The 16,209-nt window shown below is 38.2% G+C and overlaps 1 protein-coding gene across 1 annotated transcript in view; it reads right to left on the reverse strand.

The window, feature by feature from the left end:
- Window positions 1-16,209, reverse strand: part of CAMKMT (calmodulin-lysine N-methyltransferase) — a 416,282-nt gene that overhangs the window by 47,649 nt on the left and 352,424 nt on the right. Inside the window, exons 4-7 of the mRNA XM_068984795.1 lie at window positions 11,151-11,211; window positions 9,137-9,191; window positions 8,019-8,082; window positions 260-326 (exon numbers count right to left, since the gene is read on the reverse strand). Of these exons, the coding sequence (XP_068840896.1) occupies window positions 260-326; window positions 8,019-8,082; window positions 9,137-9,191; window positions 11,151-11,211 (247 nt within the window). The remainder of the gene's footprint in view (window positions 1-259; window positions 327-8,018; window positions 8,083-9,136; window positions 9,192-11,150; window positions 11,212-16,209) is intronic.

Consider the following 16,209-nt stretch of genomic DNA (forward strand, 5'->3'; position numbering starts at 1 on the left):
TCAACTCTTGAATCATTCTCAACACAGTGTTTAACATAGCTATCTTTAATTTTTCTCATCTATTATTTGTAGACAATGAAAATGCCTGCCTGCTTCATTACAGATTGTGAGCATTAAATAAGATACTTTTAAAGTGCTTAAGACAGCGCCTGACCCACAGCAAGTGCTTAATAAATGTTATTATTAGTTTTAATAATCACCCATAGTACTGAGAAAAGCGGTTTTAACCAGAGTGTTGCAAGGCAAAAAGGTATCTTACCGGCCTGATATGGTCCCAGTCTTAAACACACCAGCCTTCTGATTCCTTGCGATGATGTCTCTCACATCTACAGGGCACAGTTAAGAAAGCTTCTGCAGTGACTGTCAACCGATTCCCCCCAGTCATCAGCTGGGTGAAAACAGCGTATAGTGTGTAAGGCAAGAGGAGCAGGTCTAGCACTGACTCTGCAACCAAATGCTGACTTTCCTGCCACAGGCAAGCTCTTTTAATTCCCTGGACTGTAGCTTTATCACCTGTGAAACAGACATTCAGGGAGCACATTGACAAGGCCCAGTGTGATAGGTACTGCTCAAGGGAGATGACTGTACCACAGGTGCTAGGCCCTGACTGCTTTAAAGAGCTGGAAGCCCCATGGGAAGCCTCTTTCAGTCAGTGAGGAGAGCAATGGCAGTTTTCTGAGACTCTCCAAGTTGAAGCATTTTCAATCTCTTGAAGAAATGCCAGTAGTGAAAGACTTGGGAGGAGGAAAGTGAAAAGAGAAAGATGGAGAAAAGCTTGGAGAATCTTTGAGTGAAAACTCATTACCAGGACTTCTCTGAAGTCCAGTGGATAAGACTTTACCTTCCAATGCAGGGGGTATGGGTTCAATCCCTGGGTGGAAAGCTAAGATACTACACGCCTTGTGGTCAAAACAACCCAAAAACATAAAACAGAAGCGATATTGTAACAAATTCAATAAAGACTAAAAATGGTCCACATAAAAAAATTTTTTTTAAATATAATTACTGAAGAAGAAAGTCAATTCAGTGAAAGGCCCTTCGGAGAATTATCTTTATAGACTTACAGTTTGGCCATTGGCCACCTGCTGGCATGTAAGAACTTGCACAAAAAGAGCCATACTTATTGAAGCCATGTTTTGAGGCACTGGTCCATTACATCACACAGTGCCATCTTCATGGAGAAATCATGTCAGGTTTTACCACTGGGAAAAATTGGCCTTCAGATCAACTAGTTTTGCTTCAACTTCTGGACACTAAAAATCTTATAACTGCTCCTCTTTCTCTCTTTGCTCTGGTCAAATGGATGATCTAAGCTGCACAACCACAGGGCTCCTCCCTTGGCTTATCTTTTTGTATTGGTCCTCTTCCTGCCTTGATGATGTGTGCTTGGCTTTCTACTGTCTAACTGCCCTTGCTTTCTCATTTATTTTCTGTGGTATAGTCTATGTGTCCCTGTGTTGTTGTTTTTCAGTTCCTCAGTCATTTCTGACTCTCTGTGACCCCATGGACTGCAGCACACCAGGCTCCTCTGTCTTTCACTGTCTCCTGGAGTTTGCTCAAATTCATGTCCATTGAGTCTGTGATGCCCCTGATAGAAGCCTCCAAATCCCTATTTTGGAATAAGGCAAGGTTTAAATAAACAAGAAATAAAAAAATTCCAGTGAAGGCTGCAAGCTGAACTAAACTGTGCCCATGGGGAGGGCACCTTGCAGACAAGCGACGTTCCCCTATTGCTCAGAAAAACAGAGCTCCTGAACGCTTGAAGCAAGCACTGGCCAAGATCTCCCTGCAAGAACAGAGCCACAGGACATTTTCACCTAAATCTCTGCTTGAAACACCAGGCACACCCATTTCTTCTCTGAGTGAATAAGCAGGTACTGTGATAGCGGGAGTGGGTAGGAAAAATCAATTAGGTCTCCTAATGAAGGGCTTTGTTGAGGTTTACAAAAGTGCTATAAAGCAGACTTTTTTTTTTCTTGAACTTTCCTGTATGCAAATTAAATACCGTTAAATTACATTCATTAAAAAAATAAAAGAGACTAATTTGCCTACTTGTTTTGATTAACTAAAATGACACATCGGCCTACAGTTTTGTCTATTTCAGGAAGAAAGTATTTCAGGAAAGTCTTCTAAATGAAATGTCTTGTAGAAAAGGACAGCTGACATCTTTATTTTGAGAACTAAATTAGTAAAGAGCCAACTGACAACTGGCTTTGATTAAGCTCCCCTACATGATGGCCACACCCTTCTTGCCGTTTCCATGACATCCAAACCACATGCTGTAATGTGCCCGGCACACCTGTAGCGTCGTATGAGTACATGACCAATCTATCAAGCAAAACATATTATTTTGTTAGTGGAGGTATACTTTTTTATGAAATAGTCACAGGGAAGTTAAATTATATAACTCGGAAAACCTATTAATAATTTTTAGTAAACATCTTAACCCTATATACTTTTATACAATTTATAAGCCTGTGATTCCAGGTGGTCAGGCTGAAGCAAGCACATGTATTTATATTCTAGAAGCAATTTTTAATGAAAAAATTCACAGCAGTATTTAGGCTGCTTTATTTTTAGAACTGAGAGGGAAATATATTTTGTGGGTTAGGAGGTGTTTTTTATATTAAAACAAGTACCAAGAGGGGAGAAAATGGCAATCATGTACTAAAATATTGCCTTAAAAGATATATCCTGATATTCTGTGCTCCACCTTTTAGTTTAGGTCAGGTTTTCAGGGGTTCCTCTGGTTGGCGCTATGTCCAATCACAGATTTTATCATTCTTCTGTGTCATTTCTGGGTAATAAAGGAAATTCAATCAAATCGAGTCAATCTGTCCAGGACAGTGTTCAACAGCATGGACCAAATCCTATTCTCTGAATGCACCCACCTTCTGGAAGACTTCAGTGGGAGGTGCTGGGTGCAAAGAAAGTCTTAATGTGATTTCTGATTAAATAGATAAAAAGCAATCGGCTTCAATCTCCTCATCTGGGCAAGTGGACTTCTCGAGATACAGGATATACGCTTGTGGCTAAAACAAACCAGGATTCTATAACTAGATTTTCTCTTCAAACAAAGCATAGTTTAAGAGAGGGGCTCCATCTTAATTTTGCTTTATTTGATTTTTATCCTTAAATGTATATATATATGTATAATAATAGTTATTTGAAAAATTATATATATGTTATCTACTAATTAGTTAAGCTAATTATATATAAATCTTGTTTAAAATATTAGCCTACTCCTACAAATAGTGATTATTATATTTATCAGTAGCTGATACACATTTTGAGAACTGGCATTGTATATATTTCTATAATAATAACACTGTGCTTCACAAACCATTATTTTCTTGGTTTCTGCTACCTTTAGTTTCGTTGCATGTCAAAGATGAGGGTAGGAAGCTATGAAATTATAAAATAAATCCTGTTCATTTTGATCTCTGGAAGATTTAAAAAATGCTTGATGTGGCAATATTTGCTAATTTAAAGGCTGCAAAATATTCTTGAAGGTGCTTATTACTCATGAATTGAGAGTACTATCTAGAGGTGCTTTGAACTCTGTTAGCAACATCAACTGTTACGTTTATAGATGAGAAGTCTTCACTTCCAGTGCAAGATGATACGAAATCTTTCTAGTTTTCAGTGAAACAGAACAGTTTAATGAGCGTGACAGGGAAGCTATGAAGTCATATGATGCTGACTTCCAGTGCTCATTCTGACACTTAGTAACTATGTGAATTTGGGTAAAATAACTTCTCTGAGCTCCATCTCCGGAATAGGAATAATGCACCCATTTTTTAGGCTCATTGGAATACCACATAGTGGGTGCCTAACACATAGCAGGCGCCTAAATCATGTCAATTCATTATCTTTTCCAATAAGTCAGGCAAAATCTCTGGAGGGATAAGAGGCTGAGGAGGGTAACTAGAGTGAGGCTTGGCAGGTAGGCTTTATTTTCTTTCTCTGTTGCTCAAAACTAATTATATGAACACTTTAATTGTAGGATTTAAATAACTGGAAGGAATCAAAGAACTTCTGCCCTGTAGATTTTCAGTGTCTTTCTGGTGTATAAATGTTCTCTAGCCAAAGTATACTCTGTTCCTCCAAGAACAGGACTTGGTCTGTCTTGTTCACTGCTGTATCTTTAGCACTTGAAATGTCATGCAGTTAATAATGGCTTAATTCATTTAGTTAATTAACTAGCTTCATTTGTTAGTTACTTTCAATTTAATTTTCAAAGCTATTTGTTGAGCTCCTACCCAATGTGAGGCACACAGAGTGCACTTTGGACCTATCTAGTATATAGAAGAAGAGCTGACCCTGATATTGGAGGAAGGGGCCTGGGCCCAGGATGATAGGCTGGATGGTTCCTCAACCATCCACACGCTGCACAGTCCACACAAAGCCTAATTTATTAATTACTCAAGTCAGGGAGTCTGCTAAACAAAATAATTTTGTAAGCCAAGGGTATCTCTTTTAAAATGCACAGAAGATTTATTCACTTTTGGAGAATCCTAAGCTCAAGATCATGATCTAGACTGTGCATACTGTGGGGATAAGATGCTTGGGTTAGGAGCATGAGGCAGAATTATCAAGCATTGCCATAGTGTACAGATAACCTGCTTGATGTTCACTAAGGATGTGTCAAGGCAGGGTCCTTTTGTTGGGCAAATTAGTGAGTGTACCAGAGAGGGTTGCTCATCTGAGGTGTTGTACTTCTGTTCATTATAATTCGGAAAGGTCTTAGCATCAATAATAACTCAGTATACCACTTCTCTTCCCTATTCTTATGTCATTGTCAAACCAGCTACAGACTTTATTGAGTAATTATCTTGCGGCACTCGGAGGTTTCTTTATTACACTAAAAAGGCTGTGCCAAAGGAAAGAGAACACAGTTCATATGATTTCAGGATAAATTTGAAAACTGGATGAACCAAATGATCTCATTTCCAATTTAGCCTTTGTTTTCCCGTTTGGGTACAGATAAGATGGCATCTGAAGGGAGAGGCAGCTCTCAGGAAGGCTATGGGTTAGACCCAGTAATGCAGTTTAAGGATCAAGGAGAACCTCAGGGACATCTAACGATGAGTCTGAGAAAATATTTAGGACTTATGACATTCCCTTATCCCTCAAGTCTTAAATCTCTTTTCAGATATCTCCACTTATAAATTTCAAATCCACATCTAGCTTTCCAGGTTCAAGGTAGAGAGCTCTAGAAGACATAGCCAAATCCATTTGATATGTTTTAAGGAGACAGTAAATAAGCTTACAACTGGTTGATATGCTTCTATGATATAAAGATTCAGAATGTCTCCATTCATTGCCTCATGTATTAAAAAATAGAAATAACAGATGATAAATAAGAAATATCAGAAAACGCTCTTTTTTTAAGGTTAAAAATCAGAATCTTAGAAGCTTAAGAGACTAGGAAGTAAGGTTCAGTTGGATTCATTCAATTCAGATCCAAGGAAAACAAAAATAATTTTTTAAATAATGAGAATAATATACAGGCCAATACTCAGATGTGATGTGCGATTGCCAGGTCGATTTTCAATTACATTTCACTGATGTATTCATTTGTTTCTTAATGTGCTCATCTTGCCCATTAAGAATAATTAGCAGCTTTGCTTAGAGATTTTCTGGCTTCTGGCAATGTTTCTCCCTCTTTTTTTGTTGACATCCACTTTTACTTTTTAGAAAGTAATTTTTGGATAATATCCTACAACTGCTATATAATTTAGGCTTCCTAAAATTTTAAAGGAAAGATGTAAACAGTAATTTTTAAATGAGTTTGCTTCAATCTATATGCATCAACAGTATGTGATTCAGTGAATTTGTTTTTCTCATAGAAAGTGGGCACATAAATAGAAAAAAAAACTTCATTCACATTAACCTCACTCAGTAAAACAGCTTACCATGAACGCCAATTGTAAGCTCTGTTAGTAAATCAAGAATAACATTAGTATTAAAAGCAGGAAAAACATGTTGCCAAGTTTTAAGGCTTTAGGTATGCTTTTTTCTCTTAATTAAAAAAAAATTAGATCTGGTTACAACAGAAAAAGGCACACAAACATAGAACAACATGATAAAAACTGAACTCTGCCAGGAAAGTCCTAAGAGATGAAATAAAACACGCTACCAGTTTTGGTCTGCATCCTGAAAGGACCTACTTTATCTACATTGTAAAGTTCTTCCCCTCCTGCCCTTTGGCACCCCGCTATATTAAACCCATTGTAAAACCCAGCACAATAAAGCACTCTCAGGGCTGAGCTTCTGAGGACCAAATGTTAAAAATCCATTTTCTTGGGAGGGGGCTGTACCAATCATTTCTTTGAAAGGCCGGCAGAGTGAATACAGAATTGAGATTTCCTCTCTGATTTCAAGAGCTGGCATGGCATCTTTGCTGTTTAAAGCAAAGGTGCATTAATTAATGACAATAGCATGGCTTCCCTTCTTTGGAAGCTCTGTAGTTTAGCTCAACAGTAATTTTAGTACAATTAAATTTACATACTGACCACAGATGCTTCCCATAGTTTGATAAAAGTTCTAATCGGTTTCCAATGCTATTGAATAAGACACCTGCTGACTGGAGAAAAACCTCAGGTTGCTGGGCCCAATCTGGAAGTTTCTGTGGTTAAAATGACCTCCTCTTCCCCAATAATCCTGCATTTTCTCCCCCAAAAAAACATCCACTGGGGCTGAGCCAGCATACCTGACTTCCTGTTGCTTTCTGTGTTCCCTGACATGTGGAGGAGGAGCAGGGTGAAATGATACAGTGCAGGGAAGAACTCAGAATAAAGCAGAGTGAATGAAGCAACATCGCTCATCTTCAGGAATATTTTGGGAAACTTGCGACAGTCTGAAGATCATGATTAAAATCCTGCATTTTAAAAAAGGAAGCACCTTTTGTGATCTCTTTCCCTTGTGTGAAAGCCAAGATTGTGATTGGCTGTTTTCCCTTCCTGGTTTTTTTTTTTTTTTTTTTAAGTCTGCCAGGCAATTAGCTGGGTGGGGCTCTGTAGAGCACACAAGTGCGGCGAACAATATTAGCTTCTGTGCTTCTGGTACCTCCTTCCTCCTGTGTGAGGAGGCTGATAGAGTGGCTGCAAATTTTATTTTCAAAAAATCATATAGCAGAGGTAGAAAAAGAAAATTCAAAAATAGGCTCTGGGTAAGATGCTTACCTCTTACAAAAATCAACACTGCTTTGGCATTTTAGGGGCCTAAAATTCAAATAACTAGATTGCCTCTTTCATAATGTAAATAGAAAGCACACCAAAAAATCCAGAGCAAATATATCCTCCACCTTTCCTCTCAATTTCTAAAGGCTGTTAACTGCCCCTGAACAAATCAGCTCGATTGCTAAAGTAGCCACAAATTATGCTTGCTTTTTTAGTTAAAAGTACAGTTCAATTTTCATGAACTCTGTGTACATATTAGTAAAGCATAATCTAATATAATGGGGTTTGAATTGTAATAGCATAGCAGAAAAAAAAAGAGATAGCTTTTATGATCCTAAATAAAAGGAAATAATGAAAAACTGATAGCTGTTTCCAGTGGGGAGATACAGGGGACTCCTCAGGAATTAGAGTAGGTACACAAATCCATGGTCCACAAGGAAGAAAGGTAGTAATGGAACATGAAGCTGGAAGTTAATTTTTGCAAGCAACAGCCGATATAATAAATGTTAAATCATTTATTTTATCCTGGCAAATTTCAATAAAAATAAAAGGACAAGAATGCTTGGAAATTATTACAAAACAAATGTTCTTATTGCTTTGAGTGGTCCACAAACCATAAGCTCCTGTAATAAGTATAAAAATCCACCAAAATTAAAAAAAAAATAGTGGTATGCAGTGAATGTCATATATTTCTACTTTTTCTTAATTACTTATCATGTGTATGGGGGGAAATCTCTTTTAATACCCCATGCTGTCTTTCTTTATATCAATTGTTACTCAGCCGAGGAAAAGGAATGAGCACAACAAGCCCGTTTTCTATCTGAATAAGGATACTTCTGATGGCCTTTTCATTCCCATCAGTTAACAGAACTTCTTTGACATCTGCAGAAATAGCAACCTGAAAAAAAAAAGGGGGGAGCACAGCAAACAATGAGCAAATATGCTTGTCTGTGTGGAAGTGAAGACAGGAGTGACAAGCCTTCAGTATCATGCTTCCTCACCTATTTCTCTGTAACAATCTTCAATCTTTTTTCATTTTATGTCTGCATTATTTTAATCATTCAATCAAATCAGTCAATACTTTTATCATTCCATTTGCGGGAGCCTCTATCTTGCTATCATTCTGTTCGGTAATTGCATTGTGACAGCGGATGATGGTATTCTGAGAGGCTTTCATTTGTGGGCTTCTGTTTATCTAGTAGAGCCATCATACAAGGCTGTCACTCTGCCTTTCAGCTTGCTTCTGTCTGACTGCCTGATGCCCTTCATATAACTTTGCATTGCAGGCAGATGGCTTTGTGAGGGTAATTTTTTTGTGAGCTTTGACATGCTCGCACATTGGGCTGTAACCCTGACACATTGTGTAAGAGCGACAGGTTTGTCAAATGCCAATCAGTGTAACAATATGCTTTTATTTGTAGAGACATAAAAACTTGTCTAATGCACTGTGCTGCTACATAATATCTCCTGAATACATGACTCAGAACCCAGAGAATGGGGAACGACGTTCCTGAATGGCCAATCTAATTCAAAAGAATCTAATTACTGAGCGCTCTGGATCATGTTTGTTGGTGTAATAATGCAGGCAAAACATTAGCAGCTATATCATGGTGCTCCAACTGTGATTTGCCGGGCTATTCCTGTATCTTAGCAAATGGGACTATAATCTGAAAAAAAAAATGCTTTTGCTATGGCGAAGAAAGACTGTGCGAGGCCTGGAATGTCACAACAAGCGATATTGACTACACTGAGGTAAAATGTTTCTGCTCATCGAGGCAACCATAAAATCAATATGATCCGAAAGTAAGTCAATCTAGAAGGTCTCTCAAGACCCGGCAGCTTGACCGCAGCTGATGCTGTTGACGGTTCTCTGACCCAGCAGTTGGAGGCCCTGGAACATTTTTCCTTTTGTTCCTCTCTCTGAATGGGATTGGAATTGAGAAAAGACCTACCATGAGCCCAGCCAAGCATGTCATGCCACCCCCTAGCTCACACACAGCAAGGTCCCTGAAAGAGAGAAAAGAAATGGTAGAACCCATACAAATGAGATGAAAATGGGCAGAGAGATATATATGTTACAAGAACAAATTGCCATCTGCAGTAAGAACGGCGCTACCAGGAAGTTGTAGAGACATGACGAGGCTACCTCATGTCGTTTTGCGTTTTAAAAATAATTATGAAATAGAAAAGTCACAAAGCAGGCAAACCAGTGGGGGTTCCCTCATTAGTGTTCACTGCAACATTACCACCGCTGAGCTGAAAAATCTGAGAAGGTTCCCTTTTTTCCCCCTGTCAATGGCGCTGTCTTTTAGAACTAAACTAGCTAGAGTAGCGAAAGATAATTGTTAGGAAAGGATAACACTGTTAATCCACATTCATTCCTTCAAAAACAGTTAGACAAGTAAATGAAGAATATATGTGAGTGTGTATATACCTATATTATAGTGAAAGACACACACAACACACACACACAAATACATGCAATCTTGAATTTAAAAAAAAGCCTAAAACAAACAGCAGTATTTTGGAGAGCTGAACAGCCCCCATAAAGAACAATTACACAAGGAACATTTAGCAATTAACACTTAAATAACAATAGACCCCAACACAACACAGTGAATAAACAATGCGGGGACATAATATGGTTAAGCCAGCAAAACCAGGCTCAAGGAATGACTGGGCTCTGACTTGACTGCTCCTAAGTAAAGCGGCTCAGAGTAAAAACTGACAGTCTGGGGTGGCACTCTGCACTTACCTTCCTCTTTGTGCCTAAATATCAGCCCTCAATGTGTGACATTCCTGCTCTGGCCCACTGCCTGCTGATTGGAGCTCCAGGCAAGCTTGAGCACAGTGAGATGAGCAAATGCCAGACTTCTAGGGCAGCTTTGAAGCTCAATTCAATACTTCCCTGTTCTTACTTTATATGCTTATACTCTTAAGAGATTGTCTCTTCTTCTCAATTTGGGAAGTTTATTTCCTCAGCAAGAGGAGGAAAAAAAAAGAGAGAGAGAATCTAGGGAGGGAGAGGTGGGAATAGAGGGAAAAGAAGAAGCCAAGCCAGGACATTCGTATCCTGAAATATACATAATGTATATTTAGTTATTCAAAGCAATTAGAAACTGGTTGGTAAATATGGACCCACAGAGCTTCAAAAACTACATATTATTGACCCAGTCTTGTAAACACATATTGTTACAACACATACCCGACCTTGTAAGTATACATTGTTAAAATGATCACTAATGGCTTGTCTGGAATCATAATGGACTATTAAGGAAGCATATATTGGATGACTTTTATAAAATGAGAATGGAAATGAAAAAACCCATATTTTCTGAGTCTACCAAACATCTTCAGCATTTTTTTTTTAAAGGAGTTTTTTCTTTTTTTGTAATCCCATCCATGGTTTAATCTATAATGCACATTCACAGTTGAAAACATTCTTCTCCATAGCATGAATCTGTAATAGTAATTTATATTTTACAAGTACATATTGTTAGATATATAAAATACCTTTAAAATAAGGGATGGGATGATATCTTTAAATAATAGCTGTGGGGTATTTATTTATCAAATATTCCATAGTGACTTTCCTAGCAGAACTTTAAAGAATGTCTTTTTTTTTTTTTTTTGACCTTTACAATCAGTAAGGATTGATTGGAGCTTCACTTTCGTTTCCCCAAAATCAAAGTGAAATAAAATGCCTTGAGTGGAAATCAAAAGCCTTTGACACATAGCAAAAAGCTTGCTGTGCAATATTAGTACCCAAAGGCAATTCAGATTTCTTTTTCAGAAGCAACATGTTTTCACCATGACCTTCCCCCTCCTTTCCTTCCTTCATTTCTTTCTTCCTTTCTTATATATACTTTTTACAGTTTAATTTGAAGAATGTAATCATGGTGATCGTTAACATGTAGACACAGTACCTATAGTGGGCTAAACAAATTTTTAAGTGCAGCTTTGTACCTGAATATACTACTGTGCTTGAGGCAGTAGTAAGCCAAAACCTCTTCAGCCGGCCAGATGCCTAGAAAACACAAGAGGATATAGACTTCTTTGATAACAGAAGTTTCTTCTGTAAAAACTCTCTGTAGTCATGCTCTTAAGAAATGCCTTTTAAAAAATAATGTTCAGTATAAGTGATTTCAACTTGAATCAAACTTACCGTAATTATTACTAGTAACGTCATACCACATGCATTTCTTTTCTTCTGGATTATAACTTTTCCCCCAGGAAAATATCCTAAATAACTTTTACTAGATTTCAATCACAACAAAACAGCAAAAACAATAACAGCCAAAATTATAAACATCCAAAGTTAAATTTTGAATGGTATTTCAGGTAGATCTTACTCTTATACACATGAATCTTCATGTTGGCCAATTCATTAGGATCATGAAGACCTACTGTATATGTAGCTCATACTCAGCAAAAATCACTTCCAAGAGCAAATAAAACCACTGAGGTTATTATACCTTTCTTGTCTGACTCCATACTAATGTTTTTCATATACATAATTATTTCCTTTCTTCAACTAAAATCCAACTGGAGTATAAAATTGAGAAACGTAAGTTTCACCAACTTTGTACATCTTTCAATTTAACAATAATCCTACCCATTAAATTCTGTGGAAGAGCATTTCCTAAAATCATCATCTGTAAATCATTTATTTAGAAGACAATAGTTTTTCATGGATGAATACGAATTGCTTAAAGAGAAGACAGATGTGCTCTTAATTTTTTTCTTTATACTTTTGGTATTTCAGAGAAGATGATGTCAAAGAAACGGTAAGTAAAATGCTAAGAGAATCAATGGATATACGTATATTAATAAATAGCAAAGAAACAACTCTTAGAACATTTGTTGCAGAAAAGTCCAGTCACCTGTTCTTATTAGCTCAGTCTCCCAGGCGTTTCTGGTAAAAATGACAATTTTAGGGAGAAACACAATAAACCAGCATGAAGTATCTGGAGTTATATTTGGTAGAAGTCAGAGAAGCAGTGGAGTGTAGCAGTTACAACTACAGGAACTTAGGAACCAAACTCAGTTGGGCTCCAGCCCCAGCACTGCCTTTCCTAGTTGAGTGACCTTAGATAGGTTACTTAACCTCTCTGTTCCTCAGTTTCCTTATCTGTAAAATGATATTATTGTAATATCAACCTCACAGGATTGCTGTGAGGATTAAACGAGTAAAGTATATGAGATGTATTTAAAACAATTTCTAACTCATAACAAGCTCAAAGAAAAACAAAATTGTTAATGTTATTCTCCTGCAAAGAGGGATAAAAGAGTTGAAGAGAGTGTGAACCTCAAACAACTATCCTAATAATCAGAACACATGGAGAACTTTTTTGACCTGATCCTAATCATTAGCTTTGGCACTACCCCAAAGTCCTAATACCTGGCATACAGAAAGAACTCTATAAAGATTAAAACACATAATAAAATTCTCTGAAGGAAGAACCCAAGACAGTTTTCCACATCAAGTGAATATAATCACCACAATGATGAACTTCTTTATGCCTTTAGCAGATGGTTTTGAGGATTTAAAAAATAATGATAGGGGAAGAATATTTAACTAAAATTCAAGCCTTGATTAAGAACAAAAATGTGATTTCTAAAATGCATAGTCTTTTAAAACAGTTTTACAATTTTCTCTTAAAAATTATAGAGGTTGATTTTTAACTAAATTAGATATGAGAAGTTCAAAGAATAAAGTTTAAAAATCACCTAAAATTCCACCACTAGTATATAATCACTGTTAACATTTTGGACACCATTCCAAAAAAATCTCCCTAGGCATGAAGACATTTTACACAAGTGGGATCTTCTCAGGGAGGTATTCAATAATCTCATTTTGCCCCACTCAGTATGTGGTGGATAGATTGCCATGACAATAAAAATACACTATACCCGCATCATTTTTAATGACTGCCTAAATATTTTATGTTTGCATCATAGTTTATTTAACCAGTTTCCTTTTGATAGACATTTCAGTTAATTTCTAAGTTTTTGATATTATGATCTTATAAACAGTGGTACAATAAAGACACATTTTCCCCCCAATATATAATTTTTTTCTTCTTAGGTCAAATACCCAGAAATGGAAAATCTGTTCAAAAGTCAAGTACATCTCACATTCAGATATATGAAACTGCCCCTCCAAAAACTGTATCAAGCTACAGCGCTAATAAGAGTGTTTATTTCCTCAAAACCTTGACAGGACAGAGATTTTAATTTTTGCTTATTTGTTAAACTTTTAGGTTATCTCAGTACAGATCAAAACCACAATGGAATAGCACTTCACCCCCTTCTAGGATGGCTATATTGAAAAAGTCAGACAGTAACAAATGTTGGTGAGGTTGTGGGGAAACGATGTAAAATGGTTCAGGCATTTTGGAAAACAGCCTAGCAGTTTATCAAAAAGTTAAATGTAGAGTTACTGTATAACCCAGCAATTCCACTCCTAGGTATATATCCAGGAGAAAAGAAAAAAATGTCCACACAAGAATTTGTACATAAAAGTTCACAGTAGCATTATTCATAACAGCTAAAAAGTGGAAACGACCCAAATGTCTATCAACTAATGAATGGCTAAATAAAATGTGGTATATCCATGTAATAGACAATTTTTTGGCAATATAAGGAAATAAAGTGCTGATTCATGTTACAACATGGATAGAACATGAACATTATCATGCTAAGAGAAAGAAGCCAGACACAAAGGGCTACATATTCTATTTTTCCATTTATGTTAGATGTCTGGAATAAATGAGGGGTGATTGCTAATGAGTACGAGATTTCTTTTAGATGTGATGAAGGGGAAAGTCGGTGATGTGATCCATTTGATGTCTGTAACCAGCTTTTTGTCATCTGTGAAGTAGCTAGTTTAGAATTATTTTATGAATTTGTAAAGATTGTATTTTGGGGCTAGTGTGGGGCTTTGGAGCTGCACCTGGGTTTTCTCTAGTTGCAGTGAGCAGGGGCTGCTCTTCGTTGCAGTGTGTGGGCTTCTCACTGTGATGACTTCTCTTGTTGTGGAGTCTGGGCTCCAGGCAAGTGAGGGCTTCAGTAACTGCAGCGCTTGGGCTCAGCAGTTGTGGCTGGTAGGCTCTGGATCGCGGGCTCAGCAGCTGTGGCACAGGGGCTTAGTTGCTCTGTGGCATGTGGGGTCTTCCCAGAGCAGGGATAGTAACCATGTCCCCTGCATCGGGAGGCAGATTCTTAACCACTCGACCACCAGGGAAGCCCTAGAATTACTTTAAATGTCAAGTTTTGTGGTTAATTTAGAAAGAAACACATCCGTTATTAACCTAAAGCCTGAACAAATTCTAAAATTAACTGTCTGTAGATATTAAGAGACATGAGCCTTTAGCCAAACATGGGTCTTTCTAGATTACTTCCATTCTAGAGCTTTTTGATTTCCCATCAGTTCAGTTCAGTTCAGTTCAGTTCAGTCGCTCAGACGTGTCCGACTCTTTGCGACTCCATGAATCGCAGCACGCCAGGCCTCCCTGTCCATCACCAACTCCCGGAGTTCACGTGTTAGAAACAATTCCTGGGACTCTTGACACACAGTAGCCAACGGGCAACACTGCTGACTCCTCTTCTGACTCTAACAGCTTGTACTTGCCCCATGATGACAATACACCTAGCTCTTGGAGCAGAGACGTGGCTCTTCTGTGATCTGCTGATGTCTGGAAAGCAAGCAGCAGCTCTCTACCTTCCCCCAACTAAGTGATCATGTCTGTCATGCAGGAGTCACAATCAAGGCCTCTCTCAAACCTGAGACTCAAATGGAGAGGTCAGCACATCCTTAGCTAGACCACTGACTCTTCTGGAAGAAGAAACCCGCCAGTGGATGTTACTAAAATGAAAAGCTGCTCATGCTGGAATGGGTAGGTAAACCTCTTGGACTGTTTTCAGTGTTTATGCTCTGTCTCCTTTTACTTAAGCATTTCTGCTTTGTCTTGAACTCAGAGTGGAAATCTGTAAGAAGATACAGAATGCTCTATAAATATTTATTGGGCATCTACTATATTTCAGGCCCTGTGGATCAGCAGGGAGTGATGATACAGCATGGTCACTGGAGATTCGGTCTCGTTTGGGAAGAAAACTATTAGACAAACAATAACACAAATAATATGCCTAATCATAAATGTAATAAATACTGTGTAGGAAAAATAGAGAGTGCTTCTGAAAACCAGTCACAGGGGACTTAAGCTGGTTGGAGGGGAGGCTGGGAGGAGTCCATCAGGGGACACTTGTTTGTAGAAATAGTAAGCAGGCTGAGACCCAGAGGATGAACAGACAAGAAAAGGAGGAAGAGGGGCCCAGAGCTGGAGGCAATGGTCCACAGAAAGGGAGCACCATGAAATAGAGCTTTGAAGAGAAGAGTTTGATGTTCCAGGAATGGAAACAGGGTCCAAGAAGCTGGAGATTAAGTGAGAAAGGAAGAGGCAGGACAAGATGAGACTGAAGGGGGTGCTCAGGGGCCAGATTTCATAGGCTCAAAGGCCATGTTAAGAATATTAATTGTGGGCTTCCCTGGTGGCTGGCTCAGTGGTGAGGAATCTGCCTGCCAGTGCAGGAGACATGGGCTCAATCCCTGGTCCAGGAAGATGTCGCATGTCATGAAGCAGCTGAGCCTGTGTGCCACAACTACTGAGCCTGTGCTCCAGAGTCCGGGAGTTGCAACTACGGGAGCGTACAAGCCCTAGAGCCCACAATAAGAGAAGCCACTGCAATGAGAAACCTGTGTATCGCAACTAGAGAATAGCCCCCGCTTGCCGTAACTAGAGAAAAGTCCTGTGTAGCAACAAAGATCCAGCACAGTCAAGAGAATGAATAAATAAATTTGTTTAAAAGCTCCTTTAAAAAAGAACTTTAAATTGCACCTTAAAGTAAATGATACACTTAAGCAGCAAAGTGGTATACTCAGATTCACATTTTAGATCATTCTGACCGCTCTGAAGAAAATAGACTGAAACGGGGCAAGAGGAGGTGAGGGTAACTGGGTAGGAGG

The sequence above is a fragment of the Capricornis sumatraensis genome, chromosome 1 (assembly GCF_032405125.1).
Source record: "Capricornis sumatraensis isolate serow.1 chromosome 1, serow.2, whole genome shotgun sequence".
NCBI lineage: Eukaryota > Metazoa > Chordata > Mammalia > Artiodactyla > Bovidae > Capricornis > Capricornis sumatraensis.